The 16,320-nt window shown below is 33.0% G+C and overlaps 1 protein-coding gene across 9 annotated transcripts in view; it reads left to right on the forward strand.

The window, feature by feature from the left end:
- LOC138986345 (lysine-specific demethylase 6A-like) overlaps nucleotides 1-16,320 on the forward strand; it is a 189,082-nt gene that overhangs the window by 112,051 nt on the left and 60,711 nt on the right. For 3 of the 9 annotated variants that reach the window (XM_070365613.1, XM_070365610.1, XM_070365611.1), the window contains exons 9-16: nucleotides 1,256-1,349; nucleotides 3,018-3,144; nucleotides 6,421-6,519; nucleotides 6,644-6,863; nucleotides 7,361-7,495; nucleotides 7,958-8,113; nucleotides 9,700-9,795; nucleotides 10,410-10,793. In XM_070365613.1, coding sequence (XP_070221714.1) covers nucleotides 1,256-1,349; nucleotides 3,018-3,144; nucleotides 6,421-6,519; nucleotides 6,644-6,863; nucleotides 7,361-7,495; nucleotides 7,958-8,113; nucleotides 9,700-9,795; nucleotides 10,410-10,793 — 1,311 coding nt within the window. The remainder of the gene's footprint in view (nucleotides 1-1,255; nucleotides 1,350-3,017; nucleotides 3,145-6,420; nucleotides 6,520-6,643; nucleotides 6,864-7,360; nucleotides 7,496-7,957; nucleotides 8,114-9,699; nucleotides 9,796-10,409; nucleotides 10,794-16,320) is intronic. The other 6 variants (XM_070365614.1, XM_070365615.1, XM_070365612.1 and 3 more) reach the window with 4 other exon arrangements.

Raw genomic sequence — 16,320 nt, forward strand, 5'->3', positions numbered from 1 at the left:
TGCCATGGAGCAACCAAGTCTTTGTGCCACAACTAGTGAATCCCATGAACAGCAAAAGATCTTATATGATGCAACAAAGATCCCATGTGCCACAGCTAATACGCGGCGCAGTCAAATAAATAAATACTTGAAAAATAGAAATGTTATTTAATAAAATATGTCTTTGAAATGATTTCACCATCTTTTTCTTTTTTGTTTAAGACTTCAAAAATGTCTATTGGGTTTTCCACATATGTTTTAAGGACACCATACTTTGGATTTTATTTATTATCATTTTCTGTTGTTTTGGAAGTGTTGAGTTAAACATCACAGTGGCAATAAAAGATTTTAGTCTTACAGTAATTTTTGAAGGAGAACTGTGGGCAGTGCTCTCATTTGTAAATTTGCTTGTACCTTCAATATGAGTATTGTTTATCATGTCTATGGGAAGTTATGTCTTGAATACCTCATTATTTATAAATATTTTCCAAGGATATTTTCTATTAAAGCAGTATATTTTAAAATGCAAATTAGATTAACTACTTTTCTTCTTAGACTTTGTAAAGGACAGTAGTAGCACTTCTTGTACTTAATAAAATGTGCATATCTTTGTAAGTCCTTCCAGGTTAATTATCCATCTGCTTGTAGGATAGTTCTACAGCTTTATGAATGTTATTAAGTAATGTCTAAAGGTGATTTTTTTTTTCCCCTGTAAGTTGTGGGAAACAGCAAATGTTATAATTACCATATTTTACTGATACTATATTAGATTGAAGTGTAGTTTTACTAGCTGCTATTTTGAAAGTTGGTAGTGCAGAGTTAAATGTTCAGTTAATGAGTTAGAACTCTTATTTTCATAATGAAAACTTTAAAAATATCATTATTGTCTGAATCATATACTGCTAAATTTTATGATGTATATAACATATATATGAGTGTTTATTCCAGTTTATTAGTTGAAATATTACTACTATGTTTAAAGGCTTTTTGAGGTGAAGTATAGTTGATGTTATATATGGATTATATGCAACATAGATATTCCAATTTTTAAAGATTTCATTGCATTTTAATTTATTGTAAAATATCAACTAAATCCCCTATGTATATAATACATCCTTGTACTTATCTCTTTTATACACAATAATTTGTCCCTCCTAACCCATTTAATTCATCTATTTTGTCCCTCCTCCATTAGTTTGTTTTCTATATCTGTGTTTTCCTTTTGTTTGTTGCAGTAATGATATATCTTTTTTTCTGAATATCTTCTGCTCTTTAGAGAATGTATCATTCTGCGAAGGAAGCTTATGAACAGCTTTTACAGACAGAAAACCTACCTGCACAAGTAAAAGCAACTGTTTTACAACAGTTAGGTACATAAAAGTTTACTTTTTATTACATAATGCATTATTAATTTTGTGGGAGTGGGTAGAAACAGTTTTAATTCTTCTGCTTAAAAATAACTTTTCACTGAACTCCTGTGTTTTAGAATTAATTGTAATGTGTATTGAGACTGTATTTTAAGTGAGTATTTTATATTATAAATATTCCTATTGTAAATGTACTTCTTTCTCTCTCTCGCTCTTTTTTTTTTTTTTTGGTCAAGAGTTAATGTATTTATTCCTTATTTGCTTGTTTTAATCATTCAATTGTGTCTGACTCAGTGACCCCATAGCTTGTAGTTGTAGCCTGAATTCTCTGTCCATGGGATTTCCCAGGCAAAATTCTGGAGTGGGTTGCCATTTCCTCCAGGGAACCTTGCTGACCCATCTAGCATATTTCATCTCATAATTTAGATTCAGTGGTCCAGTCTACTCCTTTTAAGTTCTCAACATTCTTTAGTAATTGGCCTCTAGAAGAGGTTTGAACATTCCTATGTGCTTATTATAATCACTCTGTGAAGTTAATGAGTTAAAATAATTCAAATGGTAGTTAAGTGCTGTGAGCTTGTTTTCATAGGGTATTTTATTATATTACTTAATGGAACTGTGTCACCTAAAAATTAAAGAATATTTTATTTATTTTCTGTAGCTACTTGTTACATTCTTAGGTTTAAAAAGCAAAAGTTTGGTGCTCAGAAATAATGTAATATATTACTACTACTTTCATGATAGTAAGAATACTCTGCAGTAATTCATTTTGTTGGTTATTTATCATGTATATAATGTTTAGATTTGGTTTTTAAAATTTGCATTTTGTTTCAGTATTTGGTTTTGAGCAAATAGTTTCTAAATTTTAATAAACTTGTGATACTGTATTTTTGAAATGGCGGTATTTTGCCTATAATGTCAAAAGCAATTAGTCATACTTTTGAGTAGGTTGTATATACTTTTGCAAAGGTAATTTTACAACATGAATTGACTGACAGATGAAGAACTATATTTCCATTTGTGTTAAGTGTTTAACGTTTTTTTCATGGCCCAATCTTTCCATTGTCTTTGCTGCTATAACTCTTCTACTTTTTCATTATTCAAATGCTGTATTGCTTTTATGTGTTTTGGAACCAGGTTTTTGTTTACATATTCATATAGCTTTGGAAATATTTTGGTTTTGATCATATGTTTAGGATTCTTTGAAAATAATTAATGCAAGTAAAGTGTAGGATCTTTGGTAAGGTGTTTTCTTTTTAATAATTCATCTTTGAATATTTTTAGTTTCATTTATTCCTGAGAGATGAACATGGATTTACTAGATTATTTTCAAAATATTTCAACCTTTGAAGAATAAGTAAATTAATCCTCTTTATACTTTTTGGTTTATAAATCAAAATTTTATTTTCCAAATTAAATTCGGAAAAGGAGTATCTGTGTGTGACTTCTATGTAGTACCCTAGATGTTTTAAGTTTCCCTGTATTGATTGTATGCCTTTTAGTAAAATGGATTTTCCTGTAGCTATCTTTGATAGTTCGAAATTTAGGAAAGTTTGATTCAAGATAAGTAAATAAATATACAAGAAGGATATTTGTGTGTTTCATGATTTTCTTGAGGCTAGAAGAGTGGTTGAATCATGGATATAATGGCTTCCACTTGATTAATTATAGGATGGATGCATCATAACGTGGATCTATTAGGAGACCAAGCCACCAAGGAAAGCTGTGCTATTCAGTATCTCCAAAAGTCACTGGAGGCAGATCCTAATTCTGGCCAGTCTTGGTATTTCCTTGGCAGGTGAGACCAGACTCTTGGTTTGTGCTATCTAGAGGTGGTTTATAATTTAAAATGTTAATCTATAATATCCTTAGTGGCAGTTTATTTTAAAAAACATTGTAACAAAGATTTTGGGGAGGTAAATATGATCATTTCAGATCATTCTGAATTAGGTGCTTTTACTGAAGAATTATTATTCTGCTTATTAGATTTCATTTTACATTGTCTTGTGACTTGAATTATTACTAGTTTTCAAAGAGTTTTAAAGAATTTTGTCATATGCTACTTTTTCTGTTCAGTATTTAAATTGTGTTTCCTCTATCATTTTTGTCATTTTTAAAATGTATTTATTTAACAGAGAAATTATTTTTATTTGATGTGATGATCATGTATAGCATATTGAAAAGTCTAAACCATTTGAAGTTGGAATTTTCCACCGATTAATGAATGGATTGTATTAGATCAGTTACCTTTTTTCAATGTTATAAATTTAACTTTAATTGTCTTACTTGGTTTGACTGTAAATTTTGCCCCTTTCTTATGGACATTGAGTTTGTTTATATGTAAAGATTAATTCACATTTAGGTTTTATGTTAATATTAGCTTTTAGTGACTTTTTCTTTTAAAAAGGAAGTACACTTATATTTGAGATTATTATTAAAATAATTTCTTTTTTTAAAATTTCATTTTTGATTAATTTTGTGTAATAATCAAAGTTAGCTACTTTCAGTGTAGAGTTTTTCTAATCTCCCCTAGGCTTGTAAAATTCTAGTTTAAGTTCCTTCTCAACTTAATGTTTTCTCCTCTGCTACAGATCCTATGGGATAAGCCCAATCTTTCTCACCTTCCATTTCCATTTGTTCTTATCAGTCAAGCATTTAGTAAATGAAATAAGTAAACTAAGTAAATGAAATAAGTAAACTAAGTAGTAAAAAAAAAACTTATATGAGGTAAAATTACTCATATAATTTTTACCTTTGTGCAAAATTTATCTTAATGGGGTGATTTTAAAAGAGGTTTATCTTTAGAAAGAGGGGAGTGTGACACATAATATTAAGTTTTTTATTAGCACTCCTGCTAATTTAGATTTTTAAAAGAATATGACCCAGGATATTTTTTTTCCTTTTGATCCAAGATAAAAATCTGTAGCATAATGTCATTTACACTGTATGTGACTCTTCAGTATAAGGGATCCTTTTGTTGTTTCTGTTTAATCACAGCCATGTACAATACATGTAAAGAAATATGTTTAAAATCTTCATTTTAATAAAGATACGCTTTCCCATCTCTTTGGGAAAAGCAGTATTCTACAGAGGAATTAATTGAGGTTATCTGAATTTAAAACAACAATATATGTTCTGTTTTTTTAATATTTTTTCTACCAATATGGACCACAGTCTAGATTTCTCAATTACATGGTAGTTCTTTTGGGCCAGAGATAATAATTTTATACAGCACTTATTTATTTTTTAAAGAATATTTATTTATTTGGCTGTCAAGGGTCTTAGTTGCAGCATGTGGGATCTATTTCTCTGATTTGGAGCCAAACCCAGGCCCCCTGCATCAGCAGCACAGGGAGTTGTTAGCCACCGAATCACCAGGAAAGTCCCTAGACAACATTTATTTTTAATGTTCGTTTTTTCCCATAATTTTGTTTCTTTTCCCTGCTGCCTTTTGATATGTTGCTTCTAATTGACTTTACTAATAGAAAACAGAATCACATTTCTGACAAATGATATTTTAAAGCTTATTGAAGGACTTCCTGGTGCTCCAGTAGGAATCTGCTTGCCAGTACAGGGGACATGGTTTTCATCCCTGGTCTGGGATAATCTCACATACCATGGACTAAGCCTATACACTGCAACTAGTGAGCTCACTCACCCTGGAGCCTAGATACCACAGCTAGAGAGTGATCATCAGTTCAGTTCAGTTCAGTCGCTCAGTCGTGTCCGACTCTTTGCAACCCCATGAATCGCAGCACGCCAGGCCTCCTTGTCCATCACCAACTCTCGGAGTTCAGAGAATGACCATAGGCAGCAGCAAAGACCCAGTGCAACCATAGTTAGTTAGATGGAAAAAACTTACCAAAGCTCTGAATGAGGATCTCAATATCTGTAAAATTTATAAAGATTTGATGATCCTAGTATTTAAAAAACTATGTGTTACTTCTGTGTCCAAGGCTTTATTTCATATTATTACTGTTTCTTGATTGGAATGTGTCTGTTAAATTGAGATAGGGATGTTGCAGTACAGTAGTAATACTAGTAATGAAATATTAGAGTCTGCCACATGCAGAAAACTGAAAAAATTAGGAATGATCAGACAGCAACTTATTTTACCCTTTCATGTTGCCAGCAGAGGACATGAATTCAAGGAAGTAGATTTCTCAAGGTAACATAATAATTCATGTAGCTGAAAGAGCTAAAACCCAGCTTTACTTAGTGCTTCAGTTCTCTTAACATTAAGTAAGGCAGGAGATACATACAGCATTTGTCTGATCGTTAAAATACTTTCGTTAAAAAAAATTTTATTCACACTGTCTCTAATGTCTGTCCTTGTTTGCATTATTGTTCCCATTTTAATTCTGCCTCAAGACTCTAAGGTTGTATGCCTTCTTTTAAATGCTGTCTCTGTCTCTTATACAGGCCTTTCTGATGTTTGTCAGTCCACAAATCAGCCATTCTTTAGGGTTATTTGTACCCTTTTTTGTGTGTATTTTAATATTAACTATATCTCAGTTTTATGTTTTTCATAAATTAAGAAATGTTTGTCATTGTTATCCTTAAGTTCAGAAAAAATTTGGATGTGCCCATGAGGTCATTATCAACATTTAATTTTTCTTTGTTGCTTAGCTCTTATATTCTTGGAATGTAAGAAGCTTGACTTTAAAGTACGTATAAAAGAGTTCTGTATTTAAGTTTCTTCTCCTGCTGCTGCTGCTGCTAAGTTGCTTCAGTCGTATCTGACTCTATGCGACCCCATGGACAGCAGCCCACCAGGCTCCCCCGTCCCTGGGATTCTCCAGGCAAGAACACTGGAGTGGGTGGCCATTTATGGCTGTAATGGTTTGAAAAGAATACATTATATAACATTTGATTGCAGTCATAAGACAGAAAGTTAATTTAACAGCCCTTATAAGGTACACTAAAATCACTATGTATAAGCACATATCTTGATTAACAAGTATTTTCCCTTTCCATATATCATTTTGACAAGCTAATATAGTTATTTAAGTGTTTATGGAAACATAAATACATTTAAACTGTAAATATCTACCTTGTTCCTTCCCTCTTTCAGGTGCTATTCAAGTATCGGAAAGGTTCAAGATGCTTTTATATCTTATAGGCAGTCTATTGATAAATCAGAAGCAAGTGCAGATACCTGGTGTTCAATAGGGTAAGGCCTGTGTGTATAAAGTTTGTAATGATTTAATTGATATACCTGTTTATTGAACTTCATCTATATGCATGTATTAATGTTACACACAGTCAGTTTTAGTAAACTTTATTTCTCTTTCCAGTGTGCTCTATCAGCAACAGAATCAGCCTATGGATGCATTGCAGGCCTATATTTGTGCTGTACAATTGGACCATGGACATGCAGCAGCATGGATGGACCTAGGCACTCTCTATGAATCCTGTAACCAACCTCAAGATGCCATTAAATGCTACTTAAATGCAACTAGAAGCAAAAGTTGCAGTAATACCTCTATGCTCACAGGAAGAATTAAAGTTTTACAGGTAAATTCTTGAAGTAGCATATTTTAAGACATTTCCATAAATACCTGGCAGAGGAGGGTGGCTGGAAAGTTTGTCTAATTTTGTTTTGATGTCAATAATTTATTTCCATAGTTTTGATATTTATGATACTACTTTTCACTTTAAGATAATACTATACTGAAAGTTTTTTGCATCTTTTTCTGATTCATGTTAATTTGCGTGATTTTGTATGCTATTTACATTTCTAAGTTATAACATTTTAGAGAAAAGAACACAGTTGTTTTTCACTCTTGTGTGAAATTTCACAAGAAGGTATCCAAGAGAAGTCTGAAAAACAGCTTAGCTTTTTTCCTATTCTTGAAAGTATGTTTTAGTTATCCTCTTTAGCATATATCTGAAACCCCAGATTTATAATCTGCTTTCTTTAAAAAATACCTATAAATTGAGGAAGTTTTAGTGGACTTGCTCTTACTCAAGTAGTCCTGTGTTAAATTTGCTTTTTACATAATTTTTCCTAGGCTCAGTTGTGTAACCTTCCACAAGGTAGTCTACAGAATAAAACTAAATTGCTTCCTAGTATTGAGGAGGCATGGAGCCTACCAATACCCGCAGAGCTTACCTCCAGGCAGGGTGCCATGAACACAGCACAGCAGGTGAGAAGTTGGGTTATCTTCTGTAGGTGCCCAGCTTTAAGGGTTCTGTCCAATCTGTAGTGATCAGATCTAAATTACTAAGTTCAGAATTGGCTTTTTTTTTTTTTTTTTTAATAAAATCCTTTCAATTTTACTACTAAGGGACTTTAGATCAAAATAAAACTTCCTCTGATATGGGAAGATTCTTGGGGTAGTTTAAAACTTTTGTATAGTTTTATGATTTCAAAACGGATTTCTTAAGGGACTTTCGTACAGTGTTTTATTTAATTTTTTAAAAAGTGAGTTTTTAAAATAAGGTGCACATTCTCCATTGATGAAATACTTGACTTTGATTTTCAATTGCAATCCATGATGTTTACATAGTTTTGGAAAGTAAGCAATTCATAAGGTTTTATAATTTGAAGGCATGAATTAAGAATATATAGAACCATATTTTTTTTTTTTTACCTCTGTGATCCTTAGGCTTACAAAGCTCGTCATCCAAATACTGAACCTATATTAGGCCTCAATGAAACACCAATTTCACAACAGCCCTTGCCAGTACATATGATTACCTATAGTCAAGTAGATGACCAGTCCAGTCCTGCCAAGAGGAAAAGAATATCCAGTCCAGCAAAGGTATATATAAATTTTTTAGAGAAATGGAAGATTTCAATTAGAAACAAAATTCTAAGTCTTCTGAAATTGTGCCTGTCTTATATTTTAACTATTTGTTCCTCAGAGAGTGAAAAGGTTTTTTTTTTTAAACTATTATAAGCAGTATGTCGTCTGCTGAAATTGTATCATCATTTAAATATAGGAAGTAGGGATAACTTTATGTTCATGAAGGCATTTTATTCATTTCCCTGCTTTTCTGAATTTAACATACATTTTTACCACCACTTTTTATGGACATTAAAATAGAGTGTTGAATATAATGGACAGTTAGATCTTTGAGTCATGGTTCAGATGAACATACCTTTTAAGGAGGAGGTAAAGAATAAATGATTTTTCAGATGTATAATTTTCCAAATGGGTTATGCATTAATTTTTTCAGTGCTTTTAAAACATAAAACAAAAGCCTTGTTTGCCTGTAAATATTCCAATTGCTAGTCATTTAGTATCTCATGAGTTATAACTACTGGTGTATGAACTTAATCAAATATTTTTAAATTTAAAGTAAATTTTCCTGAGAATAGTTCTGAGAACTGACTTAAAGTGTGGTCAAACTGTATCATATACTTCAGTAGAGGAACAAGTTGATTCATGGTGTTTGACACCACAGAAATTACAGGTATGAAATACTCTTTTGACAATTTTAATCACATGTTTTAACATAGTGGAAATAGTAAGCTTTAAGCTTTTGTTGGGTATTAATTCTTAAAATTGAATGGCAGTAAATGAAGTTAATATATACATAAGTGTAATGAGCCTACATTTTCCAAAGGAATAGAAATCTTAATACATTTTTGTTTTCTACTTTTTAGAAAATAAGTAATACATTCCTATATTTGAAATTTAAGAATTACTAGGTGATAGAGGTGCACAGGTTTTAAAGAGTCCTTGAAGTTCCTGCCTCCAGCTACTTAATTTCTCTTTCCAACAAATAATCAGTATTAGTAGTTTCTCTGTTTTTTTTTTCCTTTTGTTTCTAGAGATGCATATACATGTACAAGAAAATGTGCTGATCTCAGTTTTCTTTTTATCCCTTATATAGCTTGTTGACTATTGTATCTTCTCTCTCTGCTCACCTTCCTCAAAGATCTATCTTTGAGATATTTTCATGTATTTTATGGCTACTTTGTTCTTCATGGCTACATGATGCTACTTTTTAAAATTTCTTGGAAGCCATATATTGTTTAACTAGACTTCTGTTGTTAGACTTTTACATAATTTCTGCCTATTATAAACAAGGCTGCCCTTAAGCACTTTTGTTATGGTACATTTTATAGTTAAACAACTTTCTCTTTGAATTATAATTTCCTTTCCATATAATGCATTTAATTCAAAACACAAAAATTATTTTCATCGAGTGAATTCTTATTTTTTAAAATCTTTTTTAGCTTTTTGTAATGACTTCATTTTGGTATTGATTACATTTGGTTAGAAATTACTGTATGTCACACACAAAATTGCTTGGTTTGTAGACTTTTCAGTTACAGGTTGCTTGCTGGTGACTTATTTATTTCTTTGATTTACCTTTGTGTACTTTAAAATTTTTCTAGTACTTGGAACAGCTACGCACAGATAGAGATAATTTAAATACGACACAGAAACTGATGCTGCAACAGTTGGAAAGTCAGTTTGTCTTAATGCAACAAGTATGTATCCCATTTTCTTTATAAATATTTATCATTTATGTTAAGTATTTTTCTTGACTACTACATCACTTAAGAATTTACTAATGCTTATATCTAATTTTTATGTATAGTCATTAGAATTTATATATCTGAGCTTTAAATACCACTGGGGGACAGTGTTATTATTTTTTAATAGCTATAAATTAATTTGGAAAACAATAGGAAATATATTTATGTTTTTTGCATATTTCAGGTGTGTTCTATAGGCTTCCTTTTTATTACTTTACAATTAAAGAAAATATACTGAAGGGGAGAAGTTTTAAGGATTATTTTGAAAGATTTGGCATAAATGGAATAGCCATCTGAAATCCCTTACTTCATGATGAGAAATAAAGCCTGTAAATGACTAACTCACTGTTTTCAATTGCTTTCTTTTGCTCTCATACCCCTAATAAAAAGGCTTCTTTTAACTATATAGTGAAAAAGATTTTGCTTTACCTATATAAACATAGCATTTCATTTCTAAAATGTATGTTTTTTAACCTGGAGAGATTAAATGTTATGATAAAGTTAGGGATGTATTGATAACACATTTTCAAAGTCACACAAGCAGGTTTTCTTTTTTGTTTTTGAAGATGAGACAAACAGGACAAACTACTGGAATTCCTAATGGGCCAATAGCTGATTCATCACTGCCTACAAACTCTCTCTCTAGCCAGCAACCACATTCTGCTGTACCCAGAGTATCTAGTGTCTCTCAGCCTGAAGTGCACTCTGCTTGTTTTGAAAATCCTTTGTCCAGTGGACCTTTTCCTGCACGCTATATTCTTTCTGGCACCTCAAAACCACTAGGGTGTACAGACACTAATTTGGTAGGCAATAATTACTTAACACGAAGTGGAAATAATGGAAATGTGCCTTATCTGCAGCAAAACACATTCACTCTACCTCATAACTGCACAAACCTGACCAGCAGCACAGAAGAGCCATGGAGAAAACAACTATCTAACTCCACTCAGGTAAAAGAAAGATTAGCTGCTTTACTTTTTACATAGTAATTTTTCTTTGACTTGTATACTTTTGGAGGAGAAGAAATTAGAGTTTAAGAAATATTATCTTTTCTTTTTTCACAATTCACAATTATCTCAGAATTTTGTGTTTCGATATTAATACAATGTTGGAAGGTCATCTGTGCACATGGTAGTTACGTATCTAGTGTAAATTAATATATATATGAATTATGCTAGACAGTCTGAAGGTAAAGAAAAAAAAAACGCAGACATATAGTTCTTTCAGATTCCATTGCTTAATGAATGAAAGTATTGTGGCCATGATTTTTAATTGCAGTTATTTAATATATGCAGATATATCCTGCATATAGTCAATATTCTGCTAACTTTGAAGCATTTATTTTAGTGTGGTAAAAAGCCTAATGAAAAAAGATTCACCTATGATAAATTAAAATAAAATCTGATTTGCACTGTGGAGAAAGTAGCTTAGGAGGGAACTAAGAAGTTACAGTCTCAGAGAACTGAATTTAGAAGAGCACGTCACAGCAAATGTGGCTACAGTGTAGTTTATGAAGAGCAAACACAAAGAATCAGGTTTAATTTGTGAAGGGGTTGATGAATCCTAAGAGGAAATGACGGACATTCAGAGTTTTAATATAGAGATAGGGATTTCTTGAACAGCCACCTCCTTAAAACTTATTAAGTACATTTTATAACACTTTACATGGTTTTTAAAAACTGAGCAGAAATTATAAAAAGTCCCTAAAACTACTCCCCCTACCAATGTTTCCACTAACGCTGAACATCGTATACTAGAATGTGATAGAGCCCCATAATTTACATTCTATTACATTCTTTCTATTGCACATTATATTGATTTTGACAAAGTGTGTATAATATGCATCCATCTTCAGTAAAAAATAGATTCATAAACATACCCTGTGCACTGTTTATTCCTCTAGCCTTCTTTCAATATGTAGAAACAACAGGTCTTGTTATCGTCTATATAGTTGCTTTTTCTGGATTGTCATATAATTAAAAGCATACAGGATGTTGCCTGTTTAGAATTATTTTCTCTTACCAATATACATTTAGTTTTCTTTGTGTTTCCTTGAGATGATAAGTATATTTACTTTTGATCACTTAGTAGTATTCTGTTGTTTGCATTAACTGCACTTTGTTTATCCACTCACTTTGTATTTATATAGTTATATGTAAATCCATGGTAAACATTCTTGTGCAGATTTGTGTGGACTTAGTTCTTAACTCATTCAGGTAAAAACTGAAGAGCATGATGAATGGATCATACTGTAAGAGTACTAATTACTTTTCTAAGAAACTGACAGCTATTTTCTAAAAAGACTTTTATGTTCATTGCCTCCCTCAGTAACTGAGGCTTCTGTTTGCTCTAGCTTCTCCCACCAGCTGAGAGTTGCTGGGTTTAGGGAGACTCAAAGTACCACAACTGCTGCTAAGTCACTTCAGTCATGTCCTACTCTGTGCAACCCTATAGATGGCAGCCCACCAGGCTCCACTGTCCCTGGGATTCCCCAGGCAAGAACACTGGAGTGGGGTGCCATTTCCTTCTCCAATGCATGAAAGTGAAAAGTAAAAGTGAAGTCGCTCAGTCGTATCTGACTCTTAGCAACCCTGTGGACTGCAGCCTACCAGGCTCCTCCATCCATGGGATTTTCCAGGCAAGAGTACTGGAGTGGGGTGCCATTGCCTTCTCCGAAGTACCACAGAATGAGTGCTAAATAAACAGCAGACTTTTTATTTATCATACTCCTGGAGTCAGAGAAATCCAAGATCAAGTCATCAGCAGATTTTGATGTTTTTTGAGAGCTCTCTTTCTTACTCATAGTTGACTCTCTTCTCATTGTACTTGTAGTTCACAAAATGAATGTCTGTGGTTGGTCTTTTATGTGTTTGTTTGTTTTGGGCTGTGCTGGGTCTTTGTTGCTGCACAGGATTTTCTCTATCGTGAGTGGGGGCTACTTTCTAGTTATGATGCTCAGACTTCTCATTTGGGTGGTATCTTGTTGCAGAGCACAGGCTCAGTAGTTGTGGTTCCTGGGCTCTAGAGCACAGGTTCAGTAATCATAACTACTGAGCTGCTCAGTAGTCATGGCTTAGTTGCTCCCACAGCATGTGGGGTCTCTTCGACACAGAAATCAAACCCATGCTTCCTGCATTGACAGACAGATTCCTTAGCACTGAGCAATCAGGGAAGTCCCTTGATGGTTTCTTTTATAAGACACACAAATTCCTTTCTTCAAAGCTCCAGATTTTTTAACCTAATCACCTTTGAAGACCTTGCTTCCACATACAGTGAAGACTTAACTTCAGTGTAGCATTTTGGTGGACACATTCAGTTGATGTGTTTTGAATTTTACTGATTCAGTAGGGAGGTATTGATGTATCATTTTTTTTTTTTTACTCTAGCATAAATGATTATTTTTGGAGCATGTTCAGTTCAGTCGCTGAGTCTTGTCCAACTCTTTGCAACACCATGGACTGTAGCATGCTAGGCTTCCCTGTCTGATACCAACTCATGGAGCTTACTCAAACTAATGTACAATGAGTCAGTGATGCCATCTGACATCTCATCCTCTGTCGTCCTCTTCTCCTCCTGCCTTCACTGTTTCCCAGTTCATGGTCTCTTCTAATGAGTCAGTTCTTCGCATCAGGTGGCTAAAGTATTGGAGCTTTAGCTTCAGCATCAGTTCTTCATCAACTCTATGGACATAGACTTTGATCAAACCCCAGAAGATAGTGATGGACGGGGAAACCTGGTGTGCTGCAGTCCATGGGGTTGCATTGAGTCAGAACTGACTGAGTGACTGAAGAGCAATGCCTTTTGTAAATATATTTTCCCAGTCTTAATTTACCTTCTCATTATCTTACAGTATCTTTCACAGAAGTTTTAAATTTTAATAAACTCCAGCTTATCAATTCTTTTGACAGTGCCTTAGAAAGTATATTTAAAAGTTAGCACCATGCTACATAATTTCACCCATGTTACCTTCTAGGAGTTCCATACTTCTGCATTTTATATTTGAGTCTAAGGCTCACTTGGAGTTAATTTTTGTTTATGGTGTAATGTGTAAAAATTTTCCTTTTTCTTCTACTAAATATTAAAAAATGTTTATGTATATATGTATTTTTGAATATGCCTTGTCTTTATTTCTGTGTGCAGGCTTTCTTTATTTGAAGAGAACAGAGGCTACTCCAGTTGTGATGCATGAGTTTTTCCTTGTGGTGCTGTCCCTTGTTGTGGAGCACAGGCTTTGGTGCACTGGCTTGGTAGTTGTAGCACACAAGCTCAATAATTGTGGCTTGCAGAATCCGGTGCACACAGATTTCAGTAGTTGCAGGGCACAGGCTTAGTTACTTCACGGCATGTGAGATCCTCCTGGACCAGGGTTCATTCCTGTGTCCCCTGATTGGCAGGCAAATTCTTAACTGCTCAACCACCAGAGAAGTCCCAGAGATTCTTTTTTCAATATGAATTCTCAGATTTTCCACACCATTCCTTGAAAAGACTGCCTCTGCTTCATTTTATTGCCTGTGCTCTGTTGTCAGAGATTAGTTAACTGTATTTTTGTAGATTTATTTATCTGCTGTATATTTTGTTATGTTGATCATTTATCTGTTTGTTTTATCAGTACCATGCTGCCTTGATTAATTTACCTTTATATTAAAATCATTAAATAAACCTGTTGTTAGTCCTCTAATGTTGAACTTCAACATTATGTTGAACTTTGGGGGTCTTTTGTCTCTCCTTACTATGTGAGAATCACTTTGTTAAACATTTGTAAAAATAACATTGAATTTTTATTTGCTTGCATAGAATCTGTGAATCAAGTTTGTAAAAACTGACATCTTAAATAATACTAAGTTTTACTTCTGAAGAATGTGGAAACTCTCTCCTGTTACTTAGTTATTTTTTAATCAATGTTTTGTACTTTTTTCGTAAAGGTTTCAGATACCTATTTCATTGAGTTTTTCCTACATATTTCATTTTAGGGCAAGTGCTAATGCAGTGGTTGTTGTTTAGTCTAAACCATGTCTGACTCTTGGGACCCCATGGACTGTAGACTGCCAAGCTCCTCTGATCACGGGATTCTCTAGGGAAGAATACTGAAGCGGGTTGCTATTTCCTTCTCCAGAGGATCTTTCCGACTCAGGGATCAAACCCATTGTCTCCTGCATTAGCAGGCAGATTCCTTAGAAATTACACTTGTTCATTACTAGTATAAAAATGTGTTTAACTTTTTTATATTAACTGTATATCTTGCAACATTTCTATATTCTTACTAACCTTTCTAAGTAGGTTTCTTGATTCTTTTAATTTCTTCACTGGCAATTATGTCAGTTTGAACAAAGAGCTTCATTTTTTCCTTTTTAATTTTAATCTGTATCCATTTTACATCATTTTCTTGTTTCGTTATATCAGTTTACTTTAGTGTGGTAGATGAAAGAGTGGTGAGAGGGGAACATCCTTGCCTTGTTTTGTATGCTATTGGGGAATGCTTTGAGCCCAACTTAACGTACGACGTTAGCTAGAGGTTTTCTATAGATAATTTTATTAAGTGGAGGAAGTTCATCTCTGTTCCTAGTTCAGTGACAGTAATTTTATCATGCACAAGTATTCGGTTTTGTCAGTTCTTTTGCTGTATCAGTTGTCATGATTATGTGGATTTTCTTTTTTAACCTGTGGATGCGTGATATATTATAATGATTGATTTTTCTAATGTTGAATGAACCTTGGATGCATTGGATAAATCCTCTTTGGCCATAGTGTATAAATGTCTTTCTGCATAGTTGGATGTGATCTGCTGATACTTTGTTGAGGATTTTTCTTTGGTCTGTAGTTTTCTCTCAGTGTTTTTAGTATTAGGGTAGTCATTGTCCTTGATCTCATAGTATAGTTGAAAGATTGTGTCTGCTTCTATTTTCTGGAACAGGTTATTGAGCACTGGCATAATTTCTTCCTGAATTTTTGGTGGAACTCTTTATCAGTGACCTCATTTAGGCACTGTGGTGCTTTTTGTTCTGCAAAGTTACTAAATGATTGATTCAGTTTAAATAGTTATATGCTTACAGATTATCTCTTTGTCCCAGGGTTGTTTTTATTTTCCACTCTTTTGTCTGCTGATCAATATAGTTTTTATTAATACTTCTTCATTGTCTTGATCACTGTAACTTCAGAATATGTTCTGAGATTTAGATAATACTTGTATAACATTGTCTTTCCTTTTATAGTTGATTTGATTCTGCTGTCTTTTATTTAGTCTTCATATAATTTTAGGGTTATTATGTCAATTTGTATCAAAAGTATCCACTGGCACTTAATAGAATTGTGTTATGTGTTTAAGTCAAATTACTAATTTTTCGGAACCATGAATATAGTTTCTCTCCATTTACTTAGTTCTCTTTTAACTTCTCTCAGTCATCTTTTTCAGTTGTTATGAATAGAGTTATATTCTTGATTTGTTTTTGAAGTATTGCCTTAAGTTAATTTCTAATTTCT

This window comes from Bos mutus, chromosome X (genome assembly GCF_027580195.1).
Source record: "Bos mutus isolate GX-2022 chromosome X, NWIPB_WYAK_1.1, whole genome shotgun sequence".
Lineage (NCBI taxonomy): Eukaryota > Metazoa > Chordata > Mammalia > Artiodactyla > Bovidae > Bos > Bos mutus.